The sequence below is a fragment of the Falco naumanni genome, chromosome 1, assembly GCF_017639655.2.
Source record: "Falco naumanni isolate bFalNau1 chromosome 1, bFalNau1.pat, whole genome shotgun sequence".
Taxonomy (NCBI): Eukaryota; Metazoa; Chordata; class Aves; order Falconiformes; family Falconidae; genus Falco; species Falco naumanni.
Genome location: NC_054054.1, coordinates 39,440,500 through 39,458,451, shown reverse-complemented (window position 1 = coordinate 39,458,451; position 17,952 = coordinate 39,440,500). Strand labels below are relative to the sequence as shown.

General features: G+C 56.3%; 1 protein-coding gene across 1 annotated transcript; it reads right to left on the bottom strand.

Annotated features, from left to right (window-relative positions):
• Window positions 1–1,375: 1,375 nt before the first annotated feature.
• On the bottom strand, window positions 1,376–10,200 carry EMX1 (empty spiracles homeobox 1). The gene is made up of 3 exons (XM_040582391.1): window positions 9,843–10,200; window positions 7,473–7,657; window positions 1,376–1,673 (listed from the first exon to the last, which is right to left on the bottom strand). The coding sequence occupies exons 1-3, from the start codon at window positions 10,198–10,200 to the stop codon at window positions 1,506–1,508; spliced, it is 711 nt and encodes a 236-aa protein (XP_040438325.1). The 3' UTR covers window positions 1,376–1,505.
• Between the last annotated feature and the right edge of the window lie 7,752 nt (window positions 10,201–17,952).

Here is a 17,952-nt window from a genome sequence, read left to right as displayed (position 1 = left end):
TACACTATAAAATATGTAATTATATATAATGATATATAATATACGTTATAAAATATGGTGTATATACACATTAGATACACATGTGTATATATTGTGTATATATACTATTAAAATACGTAATATATAAAATACACATTATAAAATACAATATATACACATTAGATACACGTGTGTGTATATACTATTAAAATATATAATACACAGAATATACATTATAAAATACATGTACACGTGTGTATAGTGTGTAAATATTCTATTAAAATAAATATGCATTATAAAATATAATATATATACACATGTGTATATATTGTATGCATGTGTGTGTGAATATGTGTATATATATGGTATATCATATATAATTATTATATTCGTGTGTATATAATTTTTACATATATAAAAAAATTATTTTAAGTGTCCTTCCTCCTAAACTTCAGTGAGACATGGGAAGGACACCCCCAACCTTTGTCCCCTGAGCTCCCCTGCCAGGTCCCTTATTGCTGGGGGGCCCCAGGCTTGCCCAGGGACTGCAGGGGTCCCCTTGCCAGTCTCGGGGGGTGTCTGGGGGGGTTATTCCGGGGGCAGCAGGGGGGAAGCAGAGCTGTTTGGAACCTCTCCCCGACATTCAATCCCCGGCACAGGTGTGAGGCTGCCGGCCCCAGAGCCGCCGCATACCTCTCATACCTGCAGCCACCCCGGCGGCCCCGCTCCACTGGGGACCCCCGAGGGAGACCCCCATCCTTGTACCCCCGACGCCCACCACCGTGGGGCCACCAAGCCCTCCTGGCTCCATTGCTGCTCCCCAGTGACACCCAGTCCTGTCATGTCCCCCCTGCAAGGATACCAGCATCCCCATGGCCGTTTTGACAAGTGATGGGAGAAGGGGACGGTCCCCTTGTGTGTGTCCCCTCCACCAAGGCAACCAGACAGGTTTTCAGCGCATCTTGCTTTTTATTACCACGCAGTAACACACACTACAGCTGCTGACTACCTACAACAGGGAACACACGCACACAGGCACAAAAATAAAAGAATAAATTAAAATAAAACTGTTTAAAAAATAATAAACCAACAACAAAACAATGGAGAAAAGGAGGGTGGTGAAAAAAAAAAAGGTGAAAAATAAAAAGGCAAATGAAAAAAGGGGTTGGGTACATTTTGCTTCTAGGTAGGACGTTTTTATTTGATCTCATGGCTGACGGACGGCTTCCAGCGCGGAGGAGGATGCGCGGTCACGTCCCGGGGCCTCGGGCGCCTTGGCAGCCTCCTCTTCCTCCTCGGCTCGGCGGCGGGAGCTTCCCGAAAAGCACCTCCGAGGGATGCCCCGGGCGGCAGGGGGGGACGGGGTGTGGGTCCCCGGTCAGGCCGGGCGCCCCGGAGGAAAGGCAGCGGGCGGCGGCAGCGGCTTCGGCGACGTCCCTAGAGTTTGTTTGGTGATGCCGCCTGTGTCCCCCCTTCCTCCCCCGGGTTCCTCTCCATGGTGGCAGCACCAGGAGCCTGTCCCTGCCTTAGTCGTTGGAGGTGACGTCGATGTCTTCTCCGCTCGACTGCTTGGTGGCAAGGCGCCATCGGTTGATGTGGTGGGAACCTTTCTTCTTCTGATCCGAGTCGGGTCCTTCCTCCTCCAGCTTCTGCCGTTTGTATTTCGTCCGCCGGTTCTGGAACCACACTTTCACCTGGGGGAGAGGGAAAAGGAGAGACGGGCGCTCGTGGGGGTCCTGGCACAGCTGGCCCCGGCAAGGCTCAGTGCTGCAACCAGACAGTGTACTCAGCTTTCCTCAGAGACTGGCAAAAAAGAAGTCCCCATCCCTCCAGGAGCGCTCCCACAGCCACTCTGTGCTGCCTCAGTTTCCCCTCTGCAAGGTGTGACAAGGCGGGGGACAACGCAGTGGGTTGCAGGATGCTGACGCTTCCCATCTCTGCTTTGCTGCATGTCCCGGCCTTGGAGAAGCCCAGGACGAGTGAAGGACACTCAATCACACCTCAGACAGGGGGCCAGCAGGCAGGAGGATCCCTCCTTACAGCACCGCAACCCTGTGCCCATCACCCTGGTGTCTGGGCTGCGCCCCAATCGGCACAGCATGGTGGGAGCAGCTAAACCCAGCCCCGTGTATTTTGGTTACTGGTGTTAGGATGCCACGGGCACAGCGGCCATGGCTCCAATGACCATGTGAGATGACACGCAGAGCCATCCACAGCGAGGACCCATGTCCCAGGGCCAGGGTGGCATCATTAGGCTCGGGCTGGACTCTTATGTAACCAGGGAACTAATTATAGATAGATTATAATTACAATTATAGATACTTAATTTACCACATTTAGGTTTCAGGAAACCTTTTCCACCATGATGGTGGTCAAACACTGTCCCAGGAGCCCAGAGAAGCAGCAGGGTCTCCATCCTTGGAGATAACACTCCCCTCACCTCCTCAAGGCCCCGAGAACGCTACTGGGACCCCGCACACCCTCGGTCCCAGCGCCGGGATCATGGCCTGTGGTGCAGGCTGGATATGGCCATCGGTTTAGGATGCTGAATGCACCCACTGAGTTGGTGGTTTTGGATGCTGCGGGCACGCATGTGGCTGGCAACGCAGGATGCCATGCAGGCAGGGATGCGGGATGCTGCAGCAGGGATGCGGGATGCCAGAGGCAGCAGTGCAGGATGCTGCAGCCGGGGATGTGGGATGCTGCACCTGGGGATGCAGGATGCTGCAGGCAGCGGTGTGGGATACTGCAGCTGGGGATGAGGTATATGGGATGCCAGGGATGTGGGATGCTGCAGGCAGGAACGCAGGATGCTGCCCAGCTTCCCAGGCCCCGCAGGACACTAGGTGCCGCTGCTTGGCTGCTGCTGCCTGCCCAGCCCAGGCCAGGCTGAAGCCTTTACCCACTTGCAGGTGACGTGGTGCCCACAGCCCCTCCGGCAGCTGCTGCCACACCTCATCCCCCGGGACCCTCACCCCCTTTCCCCCTTCTCCTTCAGCACTAATTGCAGGCAAGGCTTGCTTTCCGCTTCGGAGCCCTTCGCAGCGAGGCGAAGGCCAGTGTTCACACCTCTCTGCATTCCCCAGGTGAGCAAAGCCCTTGCAGGGCGCCATGCAGCCAGCGCCATACAAGCCTTTGACTTTAAGGCATGCTTAGTCTATTGAAACAGCTGCTTTATGGCACCAGTATATATTATAAACCACCCCCCTTCCCTGCCCTAGACTCAAACCATTTGCTTTCCTAGCTTTGGGGCATTTCTGGAACAATACTGAGCTGGCGCCTTTCATTCAATGACTGCAAAGTACTTTGCAAACTTTAATTAAAGCTCTCAGCCCTCTGGGAGCAGGGAAGTTGCCTTATCCCTAAATTATAGAAGGGGAAACTAAGGCATAAAGCAATTAAGATGCTTGAGTGAGGCTGTGTGGAAATGAGGGGTGGGTGTGAAGCGACTCTCCCCGTCTCTGTTCAGCTCTGAGAAACCCAGCCGCGTATGGCCATCTCCTGCGGGATGAGGCTCCTCTGCGATTCCCAACTGTCTCAGCTGCAGGAATGGGGATGTTTCCAGGCTGGATGGGCTCCCTGACCCCTCCGATACCATATCCCTTGCTCCAACAGGCCAGAAGCCACAATGAGAGTAGTGTGAGAACCTCACAGTGGGCAACTAGGGGATAAGCTGCCCCCTACGATGCCTCATCCTGACTCTGGGAGTAATTGGTTTAAACCCTCAAGGCCAGGGGTTTTATCCCTTCCCAAACCTTCGCCGCATTAACCTTTGTCATGCCGGGTGTTTGTGCATCCAACCAGTGTGATGCTCCCTGGGTCCCGGCCCAGCCGCTCCCCGGGGCTAGCTCTGGCCTCCAAGGGTCACCGCCATCCCCATGTTCCTGCTGTGGGATGGGGATGGTCCTTGGATGGCTCCTGCACCCTGGTCCTGCCTCTCTACACAGCTCCCATCCACTGCTTTGCCTGTACACAGGACATACTCCCACCCGTGCAACACCCTGCAGGCGACCGTGGAAATCGCGCTCTGCTTTGGGGGTGCCGACAGCACCCAGAGAATCAGGTCTGGCTGAAAGGTGACATTGCCATCACCAAGCTGAGGACAGCTAAACTACAGTGGCTTCATGTGCAGCTCCTCCGGACGATGACCCAAACCCTGCTGAAGGCCGAGAGCACAGGGATGGGTCTGGATGGCGACCCAGAGGGACCAGTCCCACCATCACCTGGAACCAGATATGGTGACAGCACCTGTGCCGTGCTGTCACTCAAATTTGCCACCACCTCGAAAGGCAGCGGAGCTCCCCAGGCATCAGCACTGCACCCTTATCTATGCCTGCAGTCCCAGCCAGGACTTTTCTTCTAAAAACACCCCAAAACTTTTAAAATCTTGGTTTTGGGGACAGTCCCTGGAGTGGCGATCACTGCCAGCACTGGGCTTTGCAGCGGGGCCACACTCCAGCTGTATCTGGGGCACGCATCTTTGTCCTCCGTGACTCCCAGGCATTCAATCGGTTAATTATTACCTCTCCCACACGCAGGACACTGGGAGGGGATGCTGGGCTATACCCTATATGGTGCCTCCATAATCACCCCAAAGCTGGGAGGGGGTGCTGCGCTATATGGTGCCTCCATAGCCACCCCAAACCTCCCGCTGGCAGGAGCCAGGGTGAGGCCTTTGCTTTGGGAAAGTGGATGAGACCCCTGGTTGGGTTCGCACCATGTCCTGCCCGGGATGGAGAGGTTCTGCTGGGAGATCCAGGCTGTGTCACGCAAAATTAACTCAGCGAAGTTATTTCCCAGCCCAGCATGCTCCCCTGGGAGGTGAAGCGACCTGATGCCACTGGTGATGGGCTCAGCAGTGTGACCACCCGTGACGCCCAGCCCAGCACAACCTCAGCACGCAGCATGATACCCCCACCTCCTCCTCACTCCCCACCTACCCAGTACACGCATCCCAGCCCCGGCACGCCATCCCCAGCGCACCCACGCTGCCTGGCACCCCCGCAGCACGCCGACCGCCAGGCTTATGCCGCCACCCAGCTCACGCACGTGTGTCCCTGCCAGTCATCCCATCACACACAAACCCCACGGATGGCTCCCCTGGCGCAGACCACCCCACATGCCCCCGCCGAGCCCTCCCTACACGTGCTCCAGCCTCATCCCATTTACCCAACACTTGTGTTTGCTTTGGGACCGTGTCACTGCTTTTTTTCCCCAATCCTTTTTTTTTGTTGCCGTTGTTGCCTGGGCCTGTCTTGTCCCAGACTAATGCACCTCCTTGGTAGGTGAAAGGATGGGAAGGGGTTAAACACCTCCACCTTTCCCCACCCTATATCCCAAGGCATTTCCTGATGCTGGGCAGGTACCTGTACCCTTTTCACCTTCCCCCTGGGCTGCTCCAGGTGTTGCTCCCTGGCCAGAGACCCCAAGCGGGCACAGCCCAAAGGGAAAAGCTCCCTTTTCCAGTGGGAGAAGTGGCTGGGAAATAGGTCCAAGCAAAGCTGTAACCAGCAGCCCCTTCTAGGAGCAGCTAAACCTCCTCTAAAATAATAAAACACACCCACCTGTGGGGTTGGACATGGGGCTGAGTGTCTGCACCCAGTGAAAACATGCCTGTGTCACCCAGTGTCACACTGGAGATGTGTGTCACGGGTGGTTTTCAACGGGAGGTTTGTGTGCGTATAGGATTCATCACTGGGTATGTAATAGTAATAATAATAATGCCTGGGTTTGGTATAGCCACAGCCAGGCTGGCTCTCTCACCCTGCCAGTCCCGGTACTTTGATGCCCATCCCGTATCACAGCCCTCTGCATGTTATTTCTCTCCGGGTAATTAAAAGAAGATTTTGAGAAAATATTATTTTCCTAAAGCCACAAAACTGAAAAGGAAAAAGCCACCCTGCAGATGCCCCCCTGCAAACCACTGCTGCTGCCAGTCCCAGCCTGATGCTCTTTCCCCGCCCGCAGTGCCCGCCTGGAGCCGAGCGGCTGCAGCAGTTTTACAAAACCATGGAAATATCATACTACAAATTATGCTGCAGGGCATAAAAAAATAATACATATATATATTTATCTGTATTGCCTCTTTCCGTTTCTAAATCTTCACCCGGATTTAGGGATGGATGCCTCTGCTTTTTCCCCAATAAATTGCATTACTGCATTTAGGCTCTGGGCAATGATGCAAAATCCAAGGGACTTGCTGAGCTCCCCTCGGGCATCCCACAGCTGCCCTTTCCGCCTAGACAAGTTGCTGTTTGTTCTTTGACCTCTGGGGTTTTTGTTGGTTTTTTTTTTTGTTTTGTTTTGTTTTGTTTTGTTTAAATTATTTCCCTTTAACATCATTTTCAGCCCGGAGCAGTGACAGAAGCAGCAAGGGAAGGACCCGAGCCGGGTTACCAGCTACTGCTGTGCCCTGTGAGCTGCGGGGCTGGAGGGTCAGGATAGCGTCAGGATACAAACAGCCTCTGGATTTTGTGGGCTTGGTGCATCCTCCCCGATATCTGCACCTGTGGTTTCCCGCTGTCCCCATGACAGTGACATTTTCCTCCTGGTAACTTCCCTCTCACTGTGATGCATTTGGAGGTTTTGCTTGGCAGAGCCTGGGTGAGGATGAGCCAGGCGGGTACTGGGAACACCCACGGCTCCAGCTTTATTTTGCAATTAAATTAAAGGATAAAAATTAAATTAATCCAGAATATAGGCCAAACCACCTTGCCAGAATTTGGATAAAACTTCCTCCATCAATGCAGTTACTGAACATCACGGGAAACAGCATACTTTTTCCTGGAACATTTGGGAATAGCTGCTCGCCAGGACACCGGACTTGCACACAGAGCGATGCTCAGCCCCGACTCCCCTGTTTTCCCCCAGCACTATATGCTTTTCCATTTCCTTTCATCCCTACAGTTCTCCCGGGTCTCATTATATCTAAACGCCTGTGAAATGTGCTTTCTAAAATCAGAAAGTTGCAGCTGAAATCAGTGCCCTTCGGCTAGCACCCAGCTTTGCACCCATCCTGACTTTCAGGCACGGTAGTGTTTGCGTACAGAACCAAAGCCGCACAACCGAGGTGCATTTTTGCAGCTCTCCAGGGAAGGTTAGCATCCTGCTGCTCCTTTCTGTTGCTGTTTTTTTTTTTTTAACTGGATTTTAGAAATTGTATTTTTCTCTCGGGGAGAAACACCCCAAGCGAGCAAGAAATGACAGCGGAAAACCGCCCCGGAGAGTGGCATGATGTGGGACCTGCATTCCCAGCCTCCAGCCCTGCCAAGGACGCTGGAAGAAGTGAACGCTGAGGAAAAAAAAAAAACCCTAGCCCACGGTTTGGCCACAGCTTCCATGTGGGATTCCTGGACAAACCCGGCTGGGATTTTTGTGGCATCAGCCTGAGCCTTGCGTGGGTTTGGCCCCGTCCCTGCTGCCCGATGCACCGGCAGTGGGAGGGGCGGCTGGGGGGGGGGCGGCTGGGGGGCAGCCGGGGGTACCGGGGGTACCTGTGTCTCGGAGAGGCTGAGGCTGCTGGCCAGCTGCTTGCGCTCGGCGCCCACCACGTAGTGGTTCTTCTCGAAGGCCCGCTCCAGCCGCAGGAGCTGCGACGGCGAGAAGGCTGTGCGAATGCGCTTGGGTTTGCGGGCGAAGGGGCCGTGGAGCAGCAGGCTCTCCTGGGACACCTCGCTCCCTGCGGACAGACAGCCAGGTCAGGGGCCCGCACCCCCCCAGCTGCCCCGCTGTGGGACCAGGGGGGTTGCTGGGGACACCCTCTTGCCCTGCGACATGGGAAGGAATGGATGAGGGGGTGTTGCGGGTCTCTGGGCACCTTCCCCGCCCCAAGATTGCAGCATTCACACCGTTGCTGCCTCCCCGCTGCCCCCGGTGCTGTGGCGGGGCTGGGGCTGGACACTGGGGCAGCAGGAGAGTAAGAAGACAGAGGGAGAAGGGATGGAATGAGAAGAGCAGGAGAAAGAGGAAAGAAAGAGAGGGAGAAGGCGGGAGGCAGAGGAAAAACAGAGAAAAAGCATTTTAAAAAGAGAAAGCCTAATAAAGTGACTGGGGTGGAAAGAGAAAGCGTGAAGCAAGAAAGAAAAAAGTAAGCTAGAAAGGCAAGAAGGAAAAGAAAGAGTGGAAGGGAGAAGGAAAGAAAGAGAGAAAGAAAGTGGGAAAGCCTGAAAGAAAAAGAAGTAAAGAAAGAGAAAGAGAGAAGGCAAGAAAGGGAAGAGAAGGAAAGGAAGATGGAAAGAAGAAAAGATGGAAAGGAGAGACGTAGAGAAAGAGGCGTGAAAAGAAGAAAAGAAAAAAGAGAAGGAAAGAAAGGAAAGAGAGAAAGCAAAGGTAGAAAGGAAGGAACGAACGAAAAATAACTTGAGGAATGGGCAGGCAAGCGAGACGGGCGGCGCCGGGGCCGGGAGCGGCGGGGCCGGTGGAAGTGGCGGCAGCGCGGGCCGGGGCCGCTCCCGGGCAGCACCGGGGGTCGTGGCAGGGGCCGGGCCGGAGCCGTGTCCCCGCGGGCCTGTGCCCCCGGGCGCCGCCGGCAGCGGCCGCCGGAGCCAGGCGGGGGGTTATTGCCGAGCAGATAACCCTAATCGGGGCTGTGCGGTGCCCGGGACCCCCGGGACCCCCGGGCATGGTGCGGGGACAGCGAGCGGACCGGCGTGCTGGGGAGAGGAGAGGAGAGGAGAGGAGAGGAGAGGAGAGGAGAGGAGAGGAGAGGAGAGGAGAGGAGAGGAGAGGAGAGGAGAGGAGAGGAGAGGAGAGGAGAGGAGAGGAGAGGAGAGGAGAGGAGAGGAGAGGAGAGGAGAGGAGAGGAGAGGAGAGGAGAGGAGAGGAGAGGAGAGGAGAGGAGAGGAGAGGGCAGGGAAGGAAAGGAAAGGAAAGGAAAGGAAAGGAAAGGAAAGGAAAGGAAAGGAAAGGAAAGGAAAGGAAAGGAAAGGAAAGGAAAGGAAAGGAAAGGAAAGGAAAGGAAAGGAAAGGAAAGGAAAGGAAAGGAAAGGAAAGGAAAGGAAAGGAAAGGAAAGGAAAGGAAAGGAAAGGAAAGGAAAGGAAAGGAAAAAGGGACAGGACACAGACAGAAAGGGAAAGGAAGAGGAAAATAAGAAAGGAAGATACAGAAAAGGAGAGAACGAAAAGAAAGGTAAAGGCAAGAGACAGAGATAGAACAAGAAGAGAACAAGAAAGCAAGAAAGATTAAGAAAAAAAGAAAAGAAAGAAAGAAGGCAAGAAAAAGACGGACTAGAGAGAAACGCCAGGAAATCCAACAAAATCTCGCTGCGCAGCCGAGATCCGCCGCAACCTTCCCCTTCGTTCCCGAGGAGAAACCCAAACTCCGGCAGCCGTGGGGCTGCGCAGGGAGGCGGCAGCGCCGGTCCTGGCCCCGGGACCTCCCCGGCACCCCGCTCCGGGCCCCCCGCCCGCGGGCAGCGGCTCTTCCCGGCCCCGGCCCCGCGGGGCAGCCGCACGCCGGCTGCGGGGATGCGGCGGCGGGAGCGCAGCGCCTGTGCAATGCGCTCAGCACCGCCTGGGTAATGCGCTCAGCACCGGGTGTGTAAACACATTGGCACCGGGTGTGCAAACGCATCGGCACCTGCCGTGCGAACAGATCGGCACTGAGCGCCGGGTGTGCAAACGCACCGAGCACCGATGTGTGCAAACGCATCGGTAGCGGCCGTGCAAAAGCCCGGAGCACCGGTGTGCAGACGCCCGGAGCACCGGCTGGGCGTGCAGGCACCGCAGCAACAGGTTTTGCCTCCGGGTCCTGCTCGGTGTCCCCGGATAACGGGCCCCGCGGCGGGGGGACGCGGCCGCTCGCCGCCCGCCGCAGCATCCCCCGCCCCGCGCCCGCCGCCGGCCTGCGCTGCCCCGCCGCTCACCTTGGAAGCGATGCCCGAAGAAGCGGTTCCGCAGCACCCAAGGGTAGAAGTTGAGCGGGTCGCGGTGCTGCGGGCCGAAGAAGGAGTGGGGGTGCGGCAGCGCCGAGCCCCCCAGCTGGTGGGGCCCGACGGGCAGCGCCGGGTGCCCCACTGCCTCGGGGAAGACGAGCTCGGCGCTGCCGTAGAGGGCCCGGCCGGCGGCAGCGCCCTGGAAGCCGGGGGCGAAGGCGGCGGCGTCGGTAGCGGGGCCGGGGTAGCCGAGAGCGGCGGGGCGCGGGGGGTCCTCGGGGCTGAGGTGGGTGTCCTTGCCCACCAGAGACTCGATGGTGAAGCAGCGCTTCGCAGACGGCTGGAACATGGTTTGAGCCGGGCGGGGACGGGGGGGGGCCGGAGTGGGGCTGTTCCTCCGGGTGCGCGTGTGTGTGTGTGCGTGTGCAAGAAACCTCCCCCTGGGCAGCGCGCACACACACACACACACACCCCGAGCCACGCACACCCAGCCACGCACACACCCCGCCGCCCACCCGCGGGCGCCCACGCACCCGCAAGCCCCGGGCAGCCGGTACAAATACGGCCGGTACCTGGCGGGGCCCCGGGGGAGGGGGCGGCCTCACCTGCTCGGCCGGGGGAAGGCAGGGCAGGCAGGGCAGGGGCAGGGGAGGCAGGGGCAGGGGAGGCAGGGGCAGGGGAGGCAGGGCAGGCAGGGGAAGGGGCGGCAGAAGCAAGGGAAGGGGCAGGGGGAGGCAGAGAGCGCCCGAAAAACTGGACTGGAGCCGCTCCCGCAGGCGCACCGCGAAGTTGTGGGAGAGGGGCTCCGGCTGCGGGGTGTTTTTTCCTTCTTCTTTAAAAAAAAATAAAAATAAAATTTCTTTTTTTAAAAAAAATCCTCTTTTTCTCTCCCCCCCCACCTTTTTATTTTTTTCGCTTTTTAAATAAAAATACCCGCAGCGGCGGTTTGTAACTCCGCGGCTCGGAGAGCTGCCGGCCGGTGGGAGGGAGGGGAGGTGAAGCCCTCCCCCGCGGCTCCCCGCCTCCCGCGCAAGCTCCGCTCCCCTCCGCGTAACCCCCCCTTCAAAGGCAGGACCTTCCCCCCGGACAAAAGCCCGCTCTTCCCACGGGTCCGATCCTGCGCTAGGAATAAATAAAAAAAAATTATACACACACACACTCCCCGATAACTGACGATTTTGGCTGTTTTTTCCGCGGCGCGGGTGTGATGCGCGGGGCGCGCAGCCCCTGCGCGGGCCGGTCCCGAGTTCACTCCGCAGTTTGGCTGTGCTCTGAGTTTTGTTGGCCCACGGAGGCGGGGGCCAGCCCTTCCCTCCCGCACAAAGGGGGTTGAAAGTCTATTTTCCACTTGGCTGGATTGAAATACCCCGCGCGGGCACCCGCGGATCCTTCCCCCCGCGGAGAGCGGAGCGGTGCTGCGCGCCCGCAGGCTTTGCGCGGACACACTCCCGCAACAGGCTACGGCGAAGAAAGCGGGGCGGGGGGGGGGGGGGGGGGGGGGAGAAAAAAAAATCGTGAAACCCCACAAAAATGAAAGCCTAAACCGGAGCGAGCGTGTCGCAAAGCGCTTTTAGAAAACGGTCATTTTCGAAAGAGAAAAATTTAATCTATGTTTTAATATATATTTATATTTTTTAAAATGGAAGTAAAGAAGCGGGGCTGGGTCAGCCGGCTGGCGGAGCGGGGCGCACCCGCGGACAGATGGGGAAGGGGAAGGGAAGGGAATGGGGATGCGGGGACAGCGCTCGGCTCAGACGTGGGAGCTGTGCCCGGTTCGGGAGCATTTGTGGAAATTCATGTAAATCAATTTCATATAATATAATTTAATTCCCCCCCCGCCGCCGTTGCCTTGGCTCCCGGGCCGGGCCGGGGCTCGGCAGGAGGTGGCCCCCCCGGCCCCGCTCCCCTCGGCCGCCGCTGGCCCCGGGTGCTGGCGGAGCCGCGGGGTACGGAGCCTTGCGCGGGGCCGGGATTTCGTTTCGTGCGGATCTCGCCGCCTTTCAGCATCTTCTGCGAGGGGAAGAGGCAAAGCCGGTGGGTGCCGGCTGCACCCACGGGAATCCCCGCCGGCGGCATCTCCCTGCCGAGCCCCGGCTCCGCAGGAACCTTTCTTGGGGGTCGCTGCTTTGGTTTGGGGGATAAACCACTCCCGCAGAAAATTATAAACCTTTAAGCTGATTTTTTCTCCCCCTATTCAGTCCCGGCTCGGTGTCCGGGCGAGGTTCCCTGGATTCTCCGAAGGGAGCCGGGGAGCTGCTACGCTGAAACCGGGCGACAAACCCTAATTTATCTTTCTATTTCTTTTTCCCCCTCCAGCTCCCAGGCCTGCTCCCACCTCCAGGATAATTCAGGCAGGATCTTTATCCCCCACGGGAATAAAACGTGGGACCCCCCGGCGGGTGCCTTGCTCTGGTCCTCGGTGTCTCGGGTTTATTAAAAGGAAAACTTTAGCCCCGGCATCCCCGGGAGGAGATGATCCGGGAGCAGCCTGCCTTCCCGCTGGATTCCTGGCCAGGAGGAGCTCCGGGTGGAAGAGAAAGACATTTTCTTTTAACGAAAGAGCCGCTGCGCGTGCCAGCGCAGCCGAGAGACGCGGCCGGCAGCAGCGCTGGGCAGGCAGGGAGTGCTGCATTGGGATTAGGGGGTGCTGGCGGAGGAAAGGGGGGGTCTGGTGCCTGATAAAATACAACAGCGAGGCTTTTCAAAGGAGCAAACGAAAGGGGAATGAAGGAGAGGCACAGGGGGACAGGACAGGCACCAAAAATCGGCCTGGGGGTCGCAGGTAGTGGGTCAGCTCCGGGGATGCTCGGGGACGGGCAGTGGGTCTATCCCCAGCCACCTGCATCCCCCAGCCCTGGCCACCACTCCCTGCCCGGGCTCACATCCCTGGCCGCACCCTGCCTTCCCTCCGCAGCCGGAGCAGGCGGGCAGGCAGCGCCGGGGCCGGATCCGGCTCAGCGCCGGCAGGTGCTGTTCGTCCCCGTCCCCCGGCTCGTTAATCTGTAACACAACGGCCTCCAGCATCAAAGGGCAGAATGTGGAAAATCAGGCCCCGGGCCTCGGAGCGTGGCCATGGGCGCAGCTTGCCGGGATGTTAAAAGTTGACCAGACTTCAAAGTGCTGGATCATTTCCTCCTAACCTCTCCCACCTGCTCTTCCCGTGGGCACAGCTCCTTCCCCGCCTGGATTTCTTCTCGTCAGCCTTCAAGTGCAACCCCAAAGCGAAGGAATGGGGCTGTAATTTGGGCTGGAGGGCTGAGGAGGTCTCGAGCCTGCCTGTGCCGGGCTGCTCCCCCTTTCCTGCTTCATTGGCTTTTTTTTTTTTTTTTTTCAATTTCACTTGGTTCAGGGTTATTCTGGACTGGAATAAGCTGTCCCTGCACAACCCAGTGAGCTTCAGCAAGTTATTCATCTCACCTCACTCAGTCTCCCTTTTTTTAAGGTGGTTTTATCAACTATTCCATTGATAGTGGACGGATGGATGGATGTGTGAGCGAGTGGGTGGATGGGTGCTCCGATGGATGGATGGATGGATGGATGAAGATGACATGGGAATAGTGGTAGATATGTACACTGACATGGATGTGAGATAGCTTTAGTCTATGGAGTCAGGCTGATATGGAGCAAGGATCTCACCACCAGCCCAGGAAAGGGAAGCCACCCAGATCACACAGCTGTGGGCTGGAAGAGGTCACTCCAGCAAGGAAAGGTGCTGCTGGATCCTCACTCACTTACACAATGGTCACACTGGCTTTTCTATGGGGTCTGCATTCACCCTCATGTCTCCAGCGTGGTCTGGCTGCTCTGTTGGCACAGAACCCTGAACAGATGTGGGCTCTGCTGTGATGGGTCCTGGTGGGCTTCCATCAAACTCAGAGGTGGGAGATCTTGAAGGCCATTCTGTGTGGACACAGCTGCAGCCACAGGTCATGAAGAGGAATTTTGCTCTTGCAGAGCAAACAGGGTTTTGTACTCAGCTCCCTGTAGACATTGTAGACCCCAGCTCCTCAAGTGATCATCTGCAAGTCTTGAAACATCTCATGATGGTTGTGCAGGTGCCTGTAGCCCTGATAAAGCCTTTTAGAAAGCTGCAGCACCCCCAGCCATTGCTGGCGATGCCCATCCGGCACTGAGGCTGTACTCGCACCTGGGACAGAGATGGCTCCTGTCATTTCTGCTAGGCAAGGTGGTTCCACAGGACCACAGTTTTGGGGAAAGTCATTGTAACTCATTAGTTGAAAGTGATGTGCAGAGGCTGGGCAACTGGGGACCTTTCCCCTTGACCTTGGTGACTCCATGTCCCTTGTTTGCCCACAGGTGAGTGGGGCAATGAGCTGGTTTGCCCACGTTGGAGCCCGTGGAGGGCAGCAGCACTGAAACACATGGTTTTGGGGTAGCACCTGCATCTCCTGCTTGTGACACAACTTGTCAGAGCAGCACTGATGCCACAGGGACCGGCAGCACACACAGCTCCGTGTGTGGCATTGACATGCAGGTGGGGACATGGTCCTCCCCAGGGACCTGCTCAGGGGACAGCATAGAGGACCAGAGCTTCTGGGGTCCTGGGGTCCCTGAGCCCCTCTCTGTAGTGAGGGGTGCAATTCAGCCCTCCTGTGGCAAACCCAAACCTCTGACCTTGGTTTGTCATCCTGGTCCCTGGGGCAGCAGCAGCGGCAGGTGTGTGGCATCACCATGCCCTGGCCAGGAGCCAACCTCTCCCTCATCTCTGATCCCAGCCTTTAAACCTCCTTGGGATGCCATGGCCAGGAGCTCCGTGCTTTAGCACTGTGATTTCTGGGCTATGGTTTTGAGGGTTTATACCTCTGACAGCATGAAGAAGATCTCAGTTGCAGTGTTTGGGTTCAGCCACCCTCCCCACTGCTTTTGAGGCTGAAGACCAGTCTTCCAGCTAATGTCCCACCAGGTACCTCTCTCCAGGGCTATCAGATGTCACCTTTAGAAATGTTCTTCCACACACGGCAGGGTCATCATTGCAGCAAAAATGCCTTTCTAGGAGAGCTCAGGAAATTTCGACACAGGAAATTATGCCTTCAGCCCCAGGGAGGATTCAGGTGCTCCCTCGGATGGCACCGGAGCGTGACCCTTACGTCGGACCCCCCGGGCTTATGCTGGCTTTGCTCCAGCAGCTAAGGAAGAAAGATGCCCTGTGAGACTGCACCATTGCAGGGGCAAAGAAACCATGGGGAGAGGTGCTATCCCTGCTTGGATGCTGGGAGAGTCCCCTCAAAACCCCACAGGGACTGTGCAGTGTTATATTAGGGGAGATCAGCAGACTTGGCTCCCCCTCACCTCTGCAACATACCATTAAATGGCATCAAGGCGGTGTATCAACCACTTACATATGTTGCTTATAGACGCCAAACTTATTAGCACAATAAAACTGCTGCTAAGAAGCTTTCCTGCCTCCTTTCCTAGTGGAGAGCATCGGTGCTGGAAGCACCTAGCTGCCTTATACAGAAACAGTTGGGGTTTCTTTTCATATGGCACCCAGAAAAATAAATATATGAATCACCCAGGGTCCCCTTTCCAGTGTTTCCAGACCTCAGCTGCGAGGGCAGGGAGCTGGGGACACCTCGCAGCAGTAGGGTTTAAAGCCAGTCCTGGGGTGAAGCCGTACCATCCAGCCCGGGTGCCTGTCTGGGGATGTAGTGTGCCTTGGGGGGATGCTGGGGCTCATGGGGTGCTGCTGGGTGGGCTGGGTGCTGGAGGTCTCCTCTGATGCACAACACTGAATCTATGAATCTTCCTTCCGCTTTGCCTCAGAAGTGGTCGGAGGGGGACCCTGGGTGATTCATGTATTTATTTTCCCGGGTGCCATATGAAAGGCAACCCCGAGTGTTTCCATACGAGGCAGCTAGGTGCTTCCAACACTGACATTCTCCAGGAGAAAAATAGGCAGGAAAGCTTCTTAGCAGCAGTTTTATTGTGTTAATAACTTTGGCGTCTATAAGCAACATATGTAAATGACTGATATACTGTCTTGATGCCATTTAACATTATGTTGCGGAGGTGAGCGGGAGCCAAGTCTGCAGCATTTCGACTAATACGCAACGAGCTGCCAATTCTGGTGGGTTTTTTTCTTCTTTTTTTTCCCCCTTTAAAAAAAACAATTTAAACAAGTTAGCAATCTGCCTGCACTGAAATAATGACTCGGACCCTTCCATTTCCACTGCTGTTTCTTGGAAAATGGGTAAATATTGTGTTCATTTAGCCTCAGAAGCATCTCCAGTCCTCGGTGCTGGGATAGGAAATCCCAGCTCACCAGGTATCCCGGTCCCTACCACTTCGGATGGGGAGAGGGGCCGGAGAGGAAAGAGCAGAGCCACTGCCAAATGCAGCTGTGGCTGTCGGTAGGGGAGGTGTCAATGTCTCCGCATTTGCCCCTTTCCCAATGCAGGGAAAAAAACCCCAACAGACAAGGGGGAAAAAACATTAAATATAAAATGCCGTGAGTTTCTCCCTCTCGCAAGTAATTTTCAGTTAATTTATGTTGAATCAATGGTTCCTTGCAGTCATATGGATGGCAGGCTCCCAGCCATTATTAGTGTAAACAGATTTGTGAGCAGTATATTTAGCTGTTCCATATTGCTTTTAGGAAATGTGCACATTTCAATGGCGTATACTTAGAGAGGGCCATACCCTGCCACGGCTCTGCAGGTGGGGATGGTGCTGTACGGAGGCGCCTGCGCTCCCGGCCTCTTCCTCACCCGAGACGAAGCGCTGAGCTGGCACGAGGCAGCGGGGACCGCCAGCTCCCGTATGTTGGACCTGAACTTCATCTGCAAAAAAATTCTGCAAAATTAAGGGTTTGCTGCTGGGGATGGTCTGTATATGGCCATGCTTATCCCTGCTGGTCACAGAGGCCAGATCCAGCTCACAAGCGTGGAGACGGAGGTGTTTGCAGCAGGGGAGGTCCCTTGGGTGGGTGCTCAGCACAGTTTTGATGCTCTGGGTCTCCCACCTGGTCCCCAGAGCTCTGTGCAGTGCCACCATCCCACAAGTGGGATGAGCTGAGCCAGTCCTCAAGCACTGTTGGGGGTTAATCGCCACGGGCTCAGCCACTTGCCTGGGGTGGACACCCACTCAGGGACTGTGCTGGGACGCAGGTAGCATGTCCACCCATCCACACAAGGATGCAGGTGGTACATTCACCCAGGGGCTATGCCGGGACACAGGTGGCATATCCACATAGGAACCATGTCAGGGTGCAGGTGGCACATCCACCCAGGAACCACGCTGGGATGCAGGTGGCATATCCATCCAGGGATCATGCTGAGATGCAGGTGGCACATCCACCTAGTCACACCAGGATGCAGGTGACACATTTACCCAGGGACCACGCCAGGATGCAGGTGGCCCATCCACCCAGGGACCATGCTGGGATGGAGGTGGCACGTCCAGGCAGGGACCATGCCAGGATGCAGGTGGCACATCCACCCAGAGACCACGCTGGGATGCGGGTGGCACATCCACCAGTCATGCCTTGAGTATGGGTCACAGCAACCGCATCCCTGCCATGCAGGGAGAGATCTGGACCCCTCCTCCTGCGCCTGAGTGACTGATTTAAGAAAACTTGTGCTGCGGAGAAGTGCCAATCTTGAGAGGGTTGGGGCCAAAATGTAAAACATGCTAAAAAAGAGATCCCCAGATTTCAACAGAGCGGGTGTAAAAGCCCAGCCAGCGGCACTGTGAAGGAGCCCTCCAAGTCCTGCGGGACAGATCCTGCTGCTCAGCATCCTTACGCTAACCCCCTTTTCTGTGCTCACCTGCCATTGAGGGAGGCCTCCCAGCAGTGAGCAGGATCAGGCCCTTCTCCATCTCCCCGCCAGCTTCCCCACTTGCCCCGCACCATGAGCACGCCTCATCCGCCGCCAAAATAACCCAGTAATGCCAAATCCAGAACCCGCTGCTGTTCACACGTGCCAGGACAGCATGAAGCGTGGGTACAGCCCCTCCGCCAAGGAACCAGGACAGGATATGGCCCTGGGGGGCTTTTGCTATTTTAATTTTTCCTGCTGGCTTGCCTGCATGCCCAAAATAGCTGCCGCGAGCGGGTTGGCACGGGTGGCGTGGAGCATCG